The sequence below is a fragment of the Sceloporus occidentalis genome, unplaced genomic scaffold, assembly GCF_023333645.1.
Source record: "Sceloporus occidentalis isolate IW3139 unplaced genomic scaffold, rSceOcc1.0.p SCAF_6, whole genome shotgun sequence".
Classification (NCBI taxonomy): Eukaryota; Metazoa; Chordata; class Lepidosauria; order Squamata; family Phrynosomatidae; genus Sceloporus; species Sceloporus occidentalis.
Genome location: NW_028316986.1, coordinates 76096521 through 76113378, shown reverse-complemented (window position 1 = coordinate 76113378; position 16858 = coordinate 76096521). Strand labels below are relative to the sequence as shown.

Sequence of the window (16858 nt, the reverse complement as noted above, 5' to 3'; positions counted from 1 at the left end):
ACTCTCTTGCAAGACAGATTCACTGATTTATGGCCTATTTATGGTAAGAATTAGAAGTACTGGTTATGACCCATATGACCCTTTACTGCTTGAAGGGTCCAGACTATCTGAGAGATTATTTCCCTATATCAATCTACTTCAGTTTAAGATCTTGGCGAAGGGCTCTCTTTTAGTCCCACTACCATTAGATACATCTGTTGAGGACTTGAGAGACAACCTTCTCAGTAGCTGCTCACAGATTATGGAATTCTTTTCCAAGAGAGACCATACTAGCCCCCTCTCTGTTCTTTTTGCCAGCAGGCAGACCTTATTTAAACAGGCCTTAAGATTTTAACTGGTTGGGGGAGTGCAACAGGTGTCCTGGTTTTAATATCTTATATATCTTAACTATCCTAAAGTAATGTTTTTAAGTGGACAGTTTAATTTTTTTTGTGTGTTCAGATTGTTTTAACTATTTTATTTTAACATACTTTGTAAGTACATAATTTGTATGTCACTCTGGGTCCTATAACAGGATAATAAATATAAAATAAAATAAGGACGTTTTATTCATGTCTGTGCACTCCTTTTTTCATATAAATTCTCCCCTGCCAGCTTTTATTTACAGTAAGCTACACTTACTAATATTCATGCTGCATTTTGTGAACTCTTAGTCTTGGCCTATAGTGATTCTATTGATCCTGCTTTCTGCACAGTTATGTTTTCTCACCAACCAAATGCTTTCCTGTCCCTTTTTCCAGTATTTTTCTTCTTGACTTGTGGCACGACAAGAACTGAAAAATGATTTGTGGTCTAAATAAAATCATAGATGTACAGCTGATTCTGAAAAAGGTCCCGTATATATGTATTTGACTAATGAACAGTAAAATAAATGATCCATTAATACATTTATTTTGCAGCTGGGAATTCATATAAATAGTTCTATCTGTGTAAGAATTACCATTTGGTTTCTGAAGTCCAATGTATTTCCCCCCTGGGTTTGTTATGTTTGCTGTTCCATGTGTCTTTCGTCTTGCAAAGCAGCTGCAAGAAAGGTCTCAAGGGGACTATACCTTCTCTCAGTGCAGTAGCCAATGGCGAAATATAAATAAACATTGACACTGCTGCTTACGGTATCAAATAAGACAGATATTGTAAAGATAGGCACACCTATTGTATCATACCAGTATTCTAGAGTGTTGAGGAGTCTAACAGAAGCTTCAAACACAAGATAAAGAATAACTATAGCTATAAGGGTAAAATCAAATGTTGCAGGAGTCGTTTCATGTGCTTTTTGCAGCATTCTGATAAAAATAGCCAAAGTGGAAAAGGCCATGATGGGAATGAGAATCATGTACGCAAGGACCATTCTGAATATAGTTTGAACATAACAACTGTAACTATCTTCATCTAAATATGCATAGAATCTTGGATAGCATGCTAAATATTCCACAAAAGATATGATACCACAGACGATCCACAACACGATACAAATAATAACTGAGAGATGTTTTGGCCGTCGAAATAGATAGCAGATGGGAGGAAAGACTGAAAAACACCTTTCAAGGCAAGCAGCTGTTAATATGCAGAAGCCGGATTTGTTTCCAAGACTATACATCAACTCTAGAAAATGTGAAGCAGATCCACTAAGGTGAGTTGGTTGCAAAAATAACATGAAATATATATATTGATAAAGCAAAACAATAAAATCAGCAATAGCTATATTCAGAATATACACAGCGTACTTTGTCATTTTGATCTTAAAGGAAAGAAAGAAAATGATTAATCCATTCCCAACTAATCCCAAAATACAAATTGGAATAGCTATAATTATCATCGCTTTATAAATGTAGTATGCAGGCTGACCCACATCTGCGTCATTTTCATTCACTGCATCAGCAAATGATGGGGAACATGTCGCTTATCTGTGCCAACATGAGATTGTTAATGTGTGCAGTAACTCTTCCGAACCTGCCAAAATTAAATACAACATGCCATTATTATTTTGAATTTATTTTTATATATGAATAATTTTCATACCTATACATTACACACACACACATTTAGCTATATGAATCCAGTGACAAAATTGCAAATAATTATTTGTTATAAATCCACACATTTTAATCATTTTAAAAAAAATCATATATATTCAGACGTATTAATTCTGCAAAAACCAAGAAAGTATGTCAAGTAAAGTTTATTGTTTTTTCTCCTTTTGTATAATGTGTCATTTTTAAATTGCTGCGATGTTGCAGCTGAGGAAAGAATTTTGAGAAAATCACCTGACAGAAAAGGAAATATGTGTTATGATACAGGATTTGACCATGAAGGACAATGTTAGAAATTCCCTCCCCTTTTACACCTTAATTTGTTTACATATTTACTTGTAAAATACATAAAGTAAAAGTGAAGAATTATTGCCAAATCCATAAGACTATACCATAAATGTTTGCCAGAAGCTAAAGACACCTTGATTTCAGCAGTTATTTTTAATTTTGATTTCTGTCAATTATTATGGATCTTTTACCCTAATTTTTGTTTTCTCTTGAAATATTAGTTGTATTATGCCCATTGCTACCTCTTTTAGAAACTGGATATTTGTTGTATTGGTAATTTTAAACTGAATATATTACCTGGCTTAAAGACTTCTATTATGATAATGTACACTGCTCTGATTAAATTTAACAGAACAGAATGATGAGGATGAGCATTAGATCATGTCCACCAAATGCTTCATGCTTTTGTTTAAAAGATATGTACTTGTTTTCTCACAGTATATTCCGATTGCTTGTTTGTGCACAATTGCTGAAAAGAAAATTATTACAGATGAACTGAAGATACTTTCACAGTTGCTTAACATTTCTGGTACATAAATCTTCTCCAAGAAATACAAAGAGGCATCATTGTCTTAGATACAGATAAGCAGTTTCTTACTATCTTATTTTATATCAAAATTTAGTGTCCTGTCATTTTTAGCTATTTGGGCTGTGGAAACTTTACTTGGAAACTGAAGCTGACACCTCTGATAGTATGTACTGTATGGCATTGCTAGTCAAAATGATATTCCATGGACTAGTGCTGTTCAGGGAGCCAGTTTATGGTGAGTTTCCACGGGAAAAAAAAGAAAATAATAATTGTAGTCAGTGGGCACATATATTGTACCAGTCCCTGGCAAATTGGGGGGAAACGCTAGTCTGTCATATCAGCTTGAGATGCACTGCTGTATCGGATATTTGATATGATTGAATGTTTTTGTTACTAGATAATTTCTATTAATTAATTAATGTTTCAAGATATCTTGACATCCTAGCAAAAGTAACATTTACATTGGCCATTACAGCATTGTGAACTCCTTAATTACTTCACATAAGAGAAGTGATGCTGTTTCCCTCTGTCCAACTTTAGGTGATATGCAAGGTCTTCTATTTTCACTAACTAGTTTAAAGAATACCCTATGATTTCCTTGGGACCCAATCAACTTTTCTAATTTTGAAGCATATATCATATTGTACAACAAAAACTGGTACTGGTCATCCATCAAGGCAACCAGGAAATTTCTGTGGCAGAGTGCTGAGTCACAGACAGAATTGGGAAAATGGTGAGGAAACACAACCTCCAAGAAAATCCAGGAAATGCTGCACTCAGCAAAGGACAAGACAGACTCTCTCACAGCCACAGGAATTTACCGCATACTATGCAGCTGTGGACAAGTCTGCATAGGGATCACCAAACACAATGTTCAAACACAAATCAAGGAACACAAGAAAGACTGCAGACTAAGTCAGCCAGAAAAATCAGCAGTAGCAGAACACGTTATAAATCATCCTAGGCATAATATGCTGTTTGAGAACACTGAAATTATGGACCATGCCAACAACTATCAGGTCAGAATGCACAGGGAAGCCATTGAAACCAACCCACCAAACACCTGGACAATTTCAACAGGAAAGAAGAAACACTTAAAGGGAACAAAAAGTTTGCTACTAGTCCTGAAAAACAGCAAAACCAAGACTCTGCAAATGAGAAACCACCCAGGGTCAGGGGCTTTCCCAGCAATGATCACTAATTAAGCAGACACTAATCTTCTTTGCATATCGCCCCATCCTGAGGCCTTGCCATCAACAAAAGAACAACACACAGATTAACATGGAAATCACTCCTCCCTACCTAGTCATACCCAACTCCTTTCCAGGCAAGCATTCTGTGAAGATGCCAGCCACAGATGCAAATGAAACATCAGGAATAAATTCTTCTAGAACATGGCCACATAGCCTGAAAAACCCACAAAAAACTAAGACTGATAGTTTTCCTACAGCAGCTGAAACTTCTCAGCAACCACCTCCTCAAATCTTTGCCGAAGAGGGGATATTCATGACTACTTCATTGTTGTTAAAATCCTCAGAATCTAGGGAGGTTGTCTAAAGAGTATCATAACTTTTTTATTGTGCCTTGGCCATGTCTTCCATTTACTTCACTTTTTTTTGGGGGGGGGGAAGGAAGCCTTCCCACTAAAGGAATGGCATCAGTCTCTCCATAAGGTACTGAAGGCTTTTCTGAGTTTTAAAAAGTGAGGGTTATGGACACAGCCCTCCAAAGTCTGATGCGCACTATGATCATCACACTTGGAGCAGCTACAAGAATATACACTTCATCAAGAGGTGATCTGACAAGAGAAAGGATGAAAATTCTCTGAACCCGGATCATCATCTTCCTGTCCAGTCAGAATACCAAGGCAAGAGTTCAACCCACCAAAATCATTGACTCAGATATATTATTTACAGTTGACCCTCCATATCCACAGTTTCTTTATCCATGGATTCAACCATCCAAAGTTTGAAAATATTTTTACAAGATTTGAAATGTGAAAAAGCAAATCTTGATTTTGCTATTTTATATAGGGGACACCATTTCCCTATGTCATTGTATTTACTGGGATGGATTTCCGTATCCACAGGGTCCACAGGGGGGTCCTGGAACAAAAACCCAAGGGCACACTGTATTTAACTTAAACCCTGTCTTTCCCTCAGAACTCAAAAGGTGGTTCAGGAGATTAAAATGGATATTTAGAAAACCAGAGATTAAAAATGGAAATAAACAGAAAAGAGAATTATAATTATTAAACAAAAACCATTAAACAAAATGCAGCATTAAAACACATTATTATTATTATTATTATTATTATTTTAAATTAAAAGGTTCATTAAAAAGTGTAATTAAAGCCTGTTTCTCAAAGACCAGCAAAACCAAAGGTCAGCACCCTTGCTTGCCCTTCATGTTGGGGGCCAGTGTTTTGTCATGTACAGAACTGGCATTAAATGGTGCGGTGGCGTGTGCCTTCCAGTCGTTTCTGACTTGCAGAGAGCCGAAGGCGATCCTATCGTAGGGTTTTTTTGGCAAGATTTGGTCAGAGGAGGTTTGTCACAGCCTTCAGAGGATGTCTGCGTGTCGTGAGCATTTGAGTTGTTTCTGATTTATGGCGACCCTATCATGGGGTTTTCTTGGCAAGATTTGCTCAGAGGGGGGTTTGCCACTGTCTTCCCCTGAGGCTGAGAGAGTGTGACTTGCCCTCCCAGTGGGTCTCATGGCTGAGTTGGGAACCGAACCCTGGTCTCCAGAGTCGTAGTCCAACACTGAAACCACTGCACCAGGATGGCTCTGCTGGATAAGACGCTCTGGGGGATGAAGCATGGATTGACATGTCTATGAGCATGTCTAGTTTTCTTGGGCCATGGCCCTCCATTTTTCTCAAATGACCTCCATTTTGAGCATGACCAAGAAGCATGGACTGACATTACTAGGAGTGGTTTTTAAATAGCTTGAGTCATGTCTCTCCATTTCTCTCTCTCGAATGCCCTCGTTTTGAGCATGATCAAGAAGCATGGCTTGGCATTTACTTCAGTCTTTCTAGCTTTTATTCTGTAATGTCCTCCCCTTTTTTCCCCCTTGAAATATCCTCCATTTTCGCGGTGCCTCGTCCTCTTTTTGAGACCAGGGGCTCAGGGGTGGGCAACTGCCAGGGTGTGGGGCCTTGACACATTCCCATTCCTTGTGGGACCCTGGATTGGGTCTAACCCCCCTCATTCCCCAGCCCCAATACTGGGGGGTGGTTGGTCAAAAGGCTGTTTCAACCCCCCAAATAGGAAATAAGCCCTCCTCAACCTTTATGTGTGGGAGGATCTAATGAAGGGGGGGGGGGTCTAATGGCCTTTCTATTGCCACCTCCATCACCTGTCATAAGCCTGGATGGGCTTTGTTATCCAGTTTGGCACTCTATCTATCCTCCAGCCTCCCCAAACCTCAGCCTCCCACTGTTGATGGCTGCCTGCAAGCAACCTCCTCCCCTCTCTCTCTCTCTCTCTCTCTCTCCCTGGAGACGCTCTAGGAGGCGCTCTCAGAGGGCCTGCCTGCCCTCCGAGTTCTCAGCCTAGAGCGCCTCAGGGGGACGCTCTAGGAACTCCTCTCAGAGGGCCTGCTGCTATCTATGAGCCGCCCAGCAGCAACTCTGTAGCTGTGGCTTTTCCATGGGCTCAAGAAAGCCAGCAAGGCTCCAAGGAGTGGCCAGTAGCATCCCCCTCTCCCCACATCAGGGTGACCAGACGCCCTCCTTTCCCAGGACATGTCCTACATTTCAGCCTTCTGCCCAGGAGGAGTTCCAAAGTGCCCTCCATTTTGAGCATGGCCAAGAAGCATGGGTTGACATTTCTAGGAGTGTTTTCTTTTTAGCTTTTCTTGGGTCATGACCCTCCATTTTTCATGAATGCCCTCCATTTTGAGCATGACTAAGAAGCAGGGATTTACATTTATTTTAGTCTTTCTAGCTTTGATCTTGTAATGTCTTCCCTTTTTTCTTGATTGTCCTCCATTTTTGCGGTGTCTTGTCCTCTTTTGTAGTTAGGACATCTAGTCACCCAGCCTCCTATAGACTTATGAAGGAGACGCTTATTGAGTGTTTTAGGGATAAAATACAATTTTGAACCCTTATTTTTGGGGGAGGGGAATTTAGGGTGACCAAACATCTCCCTTTTCCAGGACATGTCCTACATTACAGCCTTCTGCCCAGGAGGAGTTTCAAAATGTCCTCCATTTTGAGCATGATAATGAAGCATGGATTTTCATTTTCCATGAGTGTTTTAAACTTTTATTTGGTCATGTACATTTCTTGAATGTTCTCCATTTTGCGGTACCTTGCCCTCCTTTATGGTTAGGACATCTGGTCACCCTGCTTGTATTATTATTATTATTATTATTATTATTATTATTATTATTATATTTATATCCTGCTTCCTCTCCCCCCAAAAATTTTGGATTCAAAGCGGCTTACAATAAAAGCACAGTGCAATTAAAAATGTACAAAAGTGGCCTTAAAAATAAAATTAAACTATTAAAATATTTAAAACAGGTAACTTGTTAAAACAATAGAATATTGTTTAAAAGGGTATGTACCCCAACAGAAATAGCAACCAGACTTTGGGGGGAAAGGGTTCACTCCATGGCCTCCATCTACCAGATGTCCTCCTTTTCTAGGACATGTCCTCCATTTCAACCTTCAGTCCAGGAGCAATTCCAAAATGTCCTCCATTTTGAGCATGACAATAAAACACGAATTTATATTCATATGAGAGTTTTTAGCTTTTGTTTTATAATGTCTCACATTTTCTTGAATGCCCTATATTTTGTGGCACCTTGTCCTACTTTGCGGTTATGGCATCTGGTCACTTGGGGGGAATGAGGGGCCTAAGGACACTCAGGAGGTCTGAAAAAGGTTAAATTCTTAGAGCAGGCAATGAGCCTGCATTATAGTTAGGGGTTTTAAATGTCTCTTTCCCATAACTGGTCCTGTGTGCGACACTCCAGATAGTGGAGGAAGCATATTAATTATGCAGTGATCTGCTTAAAATTGTGGCCATGGACTTTGGAATAACAGATCTATGCTCAGTATTCTCAGTCAAGACATGTGTCCAGGATGGGTGTTAAACAGACACATGTGCTGGTGAAACTAATGAAGATCTTAGCTTTTTTGCTGCTTCCTTTCAAGTACCAAGAATGGTGTGCATGACTGAAAACTAAATACTACCATGGTTACACTCCAGTGTTCTTTTCATCTCCTTTGGTCATGTTTCTTGCTCATCATAGAAGCTTTATTCTTGGAAGGTATGATCTACATTGCTATGATTATGATGATCAAAAAGAACACAATAACTCAATGACATCACAACCACTGTTAACCTATGTTGGCTGATGCTCACAGTGACAGCATTCTTGATCCATTTTAGTGTGTTTTTGACGAGTTTGAATTGAGTTTGTCTTGAGTATCCAGTAGAACAGCTAATCTGTAGCAGGAGAGTCAAAGAATGTGACTTTATTTCGGCCAGAGGAGTTTACCGCATACCATGCAGCTGCGGACAAGTCTACACAGGGACCGCCAAATCCTAGAGCAGAGTCACCATAATTTAGAGTTGACTGGGAAGGCATATCACAACAACAAACTAGAAATACAATTAATTTGTAGAAATAGTAATACAATGCAATGTGGAGAAGACTGACCATATGACCTGGGTGTCTGCTTTCAATTTGCTATGTTGGTGGGAAAATTCAAGGGCCCTTCTTTTTACATTTCCTTAATTTTCAATCAGACAATTGGTTGGATAGTGCTTCAAAGCAAGACAACCTTCAAATAGAAGATTGTCTTCTGTAAGGCAGAACATATGGACAACTTAGGATCCAGTCACTGCTGCTCCCAGATCTCGCTAATGTCCTTAAGTCCAGTCCTTCTTAAGGTATCTGATATAAGGTATCAGCAAGGATTTTCCCCAATATGCCAGGGACCTGCACTCCCAATATGCCAGGTCAAGAATTTCTTTCCCCCACAGAAACTTGCTGCAGTCAAGCAGCCAATAATTCATGGACCAACACCAGTCTACAGACCACCACTTTGAGTAGCACTGCTATAGTCTCAAACCTTCCCAGCCTACCAGCAGCCTTTGCCTACAAAGACATTTAAAATGGGGCATAGACTATGTAGGTATATTCAAAACAATGCACAACACATTAAAATGTTGGCTTAAAACTTTTTATTCTGGACCTGGGAATGAAAATCCTTGGATAAGGATTCTTGTTTAGCTTTGGACAGGATATTTTCAGGCATCTGCTTCATTGGCTTGTATTTTCTCTGTTGTGTTTTTTCCATCGCTTAGAGCTCTCTCAAGAAAGAGGATAGCCTTTTGGCTTTTTCGACATCCAACAATAATGTATACAAAAGGATTGCCAGCACTGTTGACAGAGTCCAATAACAGAGAAATCTTACCTAACACAAATCTATCTATATAAAAAGCCCAAGTTGTAATGACCTGAGTAATTCTGATTGGGGCATTAATAATAAGAAACAGAAGAACCAAGCCCACAATGGTAACATCAAGTCTTGCTACAGGAGTCTGGGGCTGTCTTGTGTGTATTCTGTTCCAAATGGCACAAGTGCTGAAGATCATGCTGGGAAGAAAAACAAACACCTCAACGATGATTTCAATTATATTGGCAGTTCTGCAGTTGTTAAGAAGCGTGTTAACACTTATGTCGAATCTTGGAAAGCAGCCATAATAGGTCACAAATGACACTATCCAGGACAAACCCCATAAAATAACGCACATCATAACTGAGAAATTTTTGGGCCGGTGCTGATTGCACCACAACGGGTACTTAAGAATGAGGTACCTTTCCACAGCGATGACTGTAATAAAAAAGAAGCTGGTATCAAATGCACTTATGTGCAGCATTTGCATTATACGTCGAAACATCAAGCTGGGATACAGGGAGGTAAAATACGTGATAACAACATAAACGTTGCAGACGATTATTAAAAGATTAGCAATTGCCATATTAAGGAAATACAGAGTTAATGGAGTCTTTTTGATCTGACAGCAGAAAAGCCATATAACTAGTAAATTCGCTATCATCCCAAAGATGCATATTGGAAAAGATGTGTACAATATTCTCTGTGTTAAGGTACGTGGAGAATCTACAGGTTTGCCTGGTTTCTTCACTGCCTCAACAGTGGGAGAAGACAAGGTGTTTGCCTTGATGCTGTCAACATGTTCCATAATTCTTCTCAACCTGCCAAAATCAAACATATTTTTTGTTATTATGGTGTTAAGATTGTTCTAAGAGGAGGTGAAAAATTTGCTTGTGTTGGCATTGCTTGCAGAATTAGGCATTGCAGAATTAGGGTTGATGAAGAATGGAGTTCGTTGCTTCTGCATCCTCACCTTTCATTCTTCCCCTTCTGACACTTTCTAGGATGTATCAGAATTTGTATGTACAGTTGTCCTTCCATATTTGTTAGGGTTAGGGGAACGTAAATATGGAAAAAACGCAAATAACAAAAACACTGTTTTTACCTGAGAGGACACCTCTCTAGGAATCTCTAGGTCCTCCAGTGCAACTCTGTGGTCAATGTCCAACATACACTGACCATAGAATGGCACTGGAGTAGCTACAAATGGTCTTTCAGTGCAACTTTTAGTTAAAGTTGACCACAAAGTTGCACTGGAGGACCTAGACAGTCCTAGAGAGAACATATTAATGAAATCCGTGAATAATCAAATCTGCAAATATCAAAGCCGCAAATATGGAGGGATGACTGTATTATCAATTGGTATGCATTACTCAAACCAACTGATTCAAATTACAAGGAAGAAGATTCTGATTAAACATTAGGGGAAGAACTTCCTGATAGAACTGATGAATAGGGGGATGGACTGCAGTGGAAGGTGATGGATGCTCTTTTATTGTAGGTTTTTAAACATGGTTTGATCTTTCTGTCAAGGATGCTTTAGGTTTGGATTCTTTCATCCTCAGAGGTTTGGACCAGACATCATTTGTGATCCCTTCCAACACTACAGTTCTTTAATTCTATTATTCTGTTATTTTCACCCAAGTACCATGTCTCCTTGAGAGTTCTCCCAGCCACTCCTTGAATTAACACATCCACAGAAAGTTCACTGGCTATCAGATCTCTATATGCAGACATTTGCAGTTCTAAAAGACCCCTGAGAAGACATACACATCTCTCTCTCTCTCTCTCTCCTCTCTCTCTCTCACGCATGCACAAAAATATTAAAAGATGATTCCTTGGTTGTAAGTGAAGATATTTCTTAATATTTCAGGAATAAAATAACTTGTGCTAATTAAATTTAGTTTTTAAATTTGATCAGTTTACATAAAAGAAGCTATACCTATTTTCCTCTGTCAGATCTTTGACTATATGTTACCCACTGCCCCCACCAGATAACAAGAAAAATCCTTGCTTCAATAGTTGAGATACAATTACTGGCAACAGAATTTGCATTTAACCCTGTTTGTACTTGGCACCTATCTTTGCTTTCAGTACTAAAATTATATCTGTCAAGTTCCCATGAAGCTCCTTAAATAGAAACCTGATGATGTGAATAACAGAAATCAAGGTTGTTTTCTTTTTTCTTTTTTCTTTTAAACCAAACTACAATATGGAAAAGTTAATACTAACATTGTCACACTCCAGATTTTAGCCTCCTGTGATGCACTTTGCTCTTCATAGTAATGTAATCCTGTAAAGATGTGAGGAACTCCACTATTATGATTTGTTTCCTGTGTAACAAATGGAAGACTAGAATCTTATGACCTCACAGCAATTGTTAGCTATTGCCTGGTTAAGTTCCCCATGGAATCACTTTGGATCCATTTTAACCTGGCTTCAAGTTAGGTTCTGTTCCTTTAGAGAAATTGAGATACTGTGTCCTTATTTCAGTTCTTCTAGCACATTTTGATGTAATAATAATAATAATAATAATAATAATAATAATAATAATTTATATTCCACCTTTTCCTTGCGGAATCAAGGCGGATTACAAAACAAAGGCATCAAAAATACAAAATCAACCATAGTAACCTTTTGGACAACTTATGGAATGAGTGGTAGGCACAACTCCACATCTACTTCACAGAAAATGAGGTTCCACTCTTATTTAATAAGGAAATATCCAGAAAGTTCTGGGGTACTACACCTTTTATATGTGAACATTTTTCTGCGTGGTTCTGGCAGCTTCCATTTTTTCTCTCACAGTTTCATCTCACAGTTTTAGGATGACCTTAAATGAGTAAGGTTGTCATAAAGATTTATATCACAGGAAACCTGAATCTGGGTTTGGAGATATGCAAACTGTCCTGGACGGGGTCACACTTCCCCTAAAGGATTCTGTTTGCAGCTTGGGGGTGCTCCTGGATTCGTTGCTCCAGCTGTCATCACAGATAGATGCGATGGCCAGCAGTGCCTGTTATCAGCTTCGGTTGATACGCCAGCTGCGACCCTACCTGGAGCAGAGGGTCTAGAAATGGTGGTACACACACTGGTAACCTGTCATCTCGATTTCTGCAACACACTTTACATGGGGTACCCTTGTGCCAAGTTCAGAATGTTCAGTTTGTGTAAAATATGGCAGCCAGGTTGGTTGCTGGTAAATCCAGATTGGACCACATAACACCTATCTTGAAATCTCTTCACTGGCTGCAAATTAGCTTCCGAGTGCAGTATAAGCTGCTGGTTATTACCTTTAAAGCCCTACATGGCTTCGGCCCAGCTTACATGTGGGAGCGCTTCCTTCCTTACAATTCACCTTGCACTCTTAGGTCCTCTGGGAAGAATCTACTGCAGCTGAAGAAGACCAGGTTGGCTGCGGTTTCCCAGAGGACCTTCTCATCAGCCGCTCCAAAAGTATGGAATGACCTGCTGGAGGGGAGCCATCAGATTACCACCCTTGGCGCCTTATGAAGGCAGTAAAGATGGATCTTTTCCAGCAGGTCTTCCGCGACTGACTTCCCATCAAAAAGATAACCCCCGTGTGCCCACAGCTATTCTGATCATCTGCCTCATTTTAACTGTTTAATAATTCATTTTAATCTAAATTTGTTATTGAGTGTTTTTTAAAATTGTAATTAATGTGTTTTTATATTTATGTGAGTGGAGGGTTGGGGACTGTGATGTTTTATGATTTATTGTATTATGTATTATTATTCTTTATTGTAACCCGCTTCGATCTGTAGGGAGAGTCAAGCTTATCATCATCATCATCATCATCATCATCATCATCATCATGCCATCAATATGCTGGTGTCACCATTCACTCTATTTCTTCTGTCCTTCAGCTAGAAGAAATAATAGAATCCCCCATTTGAATATCCAGGTATCTGACATGGCCATTAATTTTGGAGGGGGATGGTAGTGGCCAGGAATTATTATTTTTTTCACTATTGTACAAGGGATGATTAAGTCAATTAAACTGCTGTGGTAGAGTTCATGTAGAGCTGAACTTCAACAGGCCTTGGACATTTGAGCTGATCCACAATGTATTGGTTGATCTTTTGTCTCATATTAGTCACAGAGATAATAAAAGTCTGTGATAACATTGTACAAATTTAACTGGTTATCTTTTTATATCTACCAGCACAATCTAAAGGGTTTAATTTTTAGAGCTCCAGTTCTTTGTCTTAGATATTTACAGCAATATTTTGTTTCTTATATTTCCTTCACGCCACCCTACCCCTTCAATTGAGATGTACTGGAAATATACTTTGGGTGCTATGTCTGCCAGAAAAAAGATTAACAGATAATAGAAACAATCTGTTTTGTGGTGGCACTTATTCTTTGAACTTCCCTATCCAATGAGAGTGGGTTTAATTTTTCTTTAAAAGGGAAACCTGAATCCCAGTTCTTCTCTTAATACAGTCTTGATGATTCAGTGCACTTAATTAGTATTCTGTTTATGTCTTAATTTACACTAAGGCTGTGTATGCCTCCAATTCTCTTCACAGCCCGTTTCAGCAATTCAGTACTGAGCCCAATTTAGATCAGATTGATCCAGACCCATTCCATTACAAGCTGGACCTTGAATCCAAACTGAGATTTGAAACTGTGGATCACTCATTTCACTATTGGTTTGCACTGGGAAACAAACAAAAATGACTATACTTTAAAAAAATGCATACCTGGATAAAATTTGGAAACATGGCAAACTCTTAAGGAGAGGATTAACTCAGTCCACTTTCACAAGAGTAACACAAAGGCTTTTGTGCTAGGCATCCATAAAGTTTAGCAATTTTCAATAAACAAAACAATTTTTAAAAGCTTTTGTTAACTGTTTGATAATGGCAATTCATATCACACTGCTTTTGTTCTGGCACTTCCCCTGCCAGAGCACTAGTCAACTAAATTTGTTAAAGATGAACTAAGGAGAATAACACATGAGGAAAAGAAGTGGTTGGGGAAGGAATGCTCCTAAGATAATCATACAATTGTGCTGAATCATTCACATGATGTCTTGTGAAATCTGTACTTGCCATGGCAGTAAAGTGGAATGCTCCAGGAACATTTCATTCATGGGGAAATGTTGTGAATGTTTTTGCAATATTGTGTAAATTGTACTACTGCAAAAGTTCAAAAGCTCATTGCAATCCATTCATGTGACTGAAGTTTTGTCATCATCAATTTTTAAATTTTAGCCAGTTTAATTCCAGTGTCACTTGGCCGTCCCAGTAGAATTACATCACTGGCTGCCGAAAGGGTCATTGTCCTTTCTTTTACATACTGTATTCCTTGTGATTTACAATATAAATTTCTCTCTTGTAATGTTTGGCACTGCTAAAATTAAGTGGAAGTTAAAGAATGCTAATACTGTGATGCAATTGAAACCCATGCACATATGTGCATACACAAGCATTTCCTAAACAATCACGGGAAACAATGTCTAAGTGCAAAATGCTAAAGTGTGATAATACCATTGATGTTGCACTATTGCGTGATGGTGTGAAAATGTATGGCACTATAGCATGAAAGTATCGGATTTGCCAGTAACATGATAATTGCAGGAGGGTGCCAAAAATGAGCCTGATGTGATAATCAGCAATGTTATGTTAATGATAATGAAATGGCAGTGTACTTGAAGAGAAGATACTTTTTTCCCCTTTATTCTGCTAGCAAACCAATTGGTAAAATTCAAAGATGAAGCACGAGAAACTGGGAAAGGAGGTGGTAAAAGCATGATTTATCTATCGCCAGTAGTCCAACCAATAAAATCTTTGCTGATCCTCCTGCTTCATCTGGGCTGGAAACTTCACTCTCATGGCCCCATATCAACCCCCATCCCTTGCAGAATTACCTACTTTAGTTTGCATGGCAGAGCTGTGAGCAATGCCCAGGTCCCTTGCCTTGGCATCTTCATTATATGGTGGTGATGGGAGACCAACTGTCTTTTTCCTCCTTGTTTTTCCTTCCAGATTTCCAGATTAGTCCAAATTCCAGATTTCCAGATTAGTCCAAATTCCTATGGTCTGTACCTGTTCTGTTCTGGAACTGAATCAGACCATTCTGTTCTGAATCTCCACACTTCGTACAAGTCTGGATCACCTTAATCTTCTTTGTTATTCAGGATTTGGCCAAATTGCACTATTTTTTACCTGAGCAATACCAGGGTGAAAGGCAAATTGGTTCTGCAACATTGTGCCCATCTACACAATAATTACTTGATGTTAAAAGAGATAAACTTGTTTATTGGAGAATTAATCAAGAAGAGATCAAGAATAGTGGCATTATGTCATACATATGCATTTACACAATTAAAACTAGTGAGCCAGATCTAGCCACATTAATATATGCCTTGATTACATACTGATTGGATCACTGTAATACACTCTGGAGCTTATCGTGTGAACTTTAAAACTGGCTCTAGCCTCCAGGGCTAGAGCTGGGATGCGGGATGGAGACGGGAATTATCACATGCTAAATTGCTGCCTAATCGCCACCCACCATCAGCACGGGTCCCAGCCACACTCCACCAGCACTTTTTAGAATCTGGAAAGGTTCCAACTTCAAAAAAGTGCTGGTGGAGTGCGGCTAGGACCTGGCCTGGGCCCGGACTGATGGTGGGTGACGATTAGGTGGCGATCTAGCATGCAATAATCCCTGCCTCCATCCTGCATCAGGCTGGAGCCAGTTTTAAAGTTCATGCGATAAGCTCCTCTGTTTGGGGTTGCCTTTGGAAACTATTTGGAAACTTTAGCAGGTTCAAAATGATGCAGCTAAACTGCTGACCAGAACTGGTTAGACATACTGCATAACTCCGTTGCTGAAACAGCTTCACTAGTTGCTGGTCCGTTTCTGGGCACAATTCAAAGTGCTATCTTTGACTGATAAAGTTTTATATGGCTTAAGTTCAGGCTAACTCACAGGCCACATCTTCCCTTATGACCCTGCAGAAGTCTTAGAATTTTGGGAGGAGAGCTTTCTCCCTACCCCACCATCTTGGCAGGCTCAGCTGGTGCGGACATGGGAGAGACCTTTTCGGTGGCTCTTCCAATGCTTTGGAACTCCCTGCCAAGGGAGATTCCATCTGCCCTCCTCTGCTCTCTTTTTGCCAGCAGGCAAAAACCTTCCTGCTGCTTTAACTAATCAGGGTAGAGTGATTTGCAGCTAGGTGTACTGTTTTTAGTCTGAAATAGGTATTTTGAGTGTTTCAATGTTAGTGTTTTAAAAGTAGTGTTTTAATTTAATGTATGATTTGTTTGTTTGTTAGTTGAATTTATACCCCACTTTTCACCCAAGATGAGATTCAATGCTTGTTAAACTTTTGTACTCCATATGTTTCAGATGTTCATGCTCCTTTGAGTCCCATTTGGGAGAAAAATGGGATATACAGAAAATAAATAAACATGTATTCCTTATTGTTAGCATGTTTTTCACTCCCACCATGAGCTTCTGATAGAGGACTATGCCTCTGCAGTCTTGGTGATAAATTAAGCCAAACTTACCCGCTGTTGACCAGTTGAACAAAACAGTCTAATATGCAAGATACAA

The 16858-nt window shown here is 39.2% G+C and overlaps 2 protein-coding genes across 2 annotated transcripts; both read right to left on the bottom strand.

Moving 5' to 3' along the window:
- Nucleotides 1-822: 822 nt before the first annotated feature.
- LOC149310951 (mas-related G protein-coupled receptor member H-like) lies at nucleotides 823-6328 on the bottom strand. The gene is made up of 3 exons (XM_089528430.1): nucleotides 6211-6328; nucleotides 2616-2787; nucleotides 823-1950 (listed from the first exon to the last, which is right to left on the bottom strand). Exon 3 carries the CDS (start codon nucleotides 1814-1816, stop codon nucleotides 983-985), a length of 834 nt encoding a protein of 277 aa, XP_089384556.1. The 5' UTR covers nucleotides 1817-1950; nucleotides 2616-2787; nucleotides 6211-6328; the 3' UTR covers nucleotides 823-982.
- A 2791-nt stretch (nucleotides 6329-9119) lies between these two features.
- LOC149310950 (mas-related G protein-coupled receptor member H-like) lies at nucleotides 9120-10076 on the bottom strand. Its single transcript, XM_089528595.1, has one exon. The coding sequence runs from the start codon at nucleotides 10074-10076 to the stop codon at nucleotides 9120-9122; it is 957 nt and encodes a 318-aa protein (XP_089384721.1).
- Nucleotides 10077-16858: the final 6782 nt, after the last annotated feature.

What these genes read in the sequence shown, in the direction of transcription:
- LOC149310951 (XM_089528430.1), bottom strand. Translation starts at nt 1,816, where the DNA reads ATGATAATTATAGCTATTCCAATTTGTATTTTGGGATTAGTTGGGAAT.
- LOC149310950 (XM_089528595.1), bottom strand. Translation starts at nt 10,076, where the DNA reads ATGGAACATGTTGACAGCATCAAGGCAAACACCTTGTCTTCTCCCACT.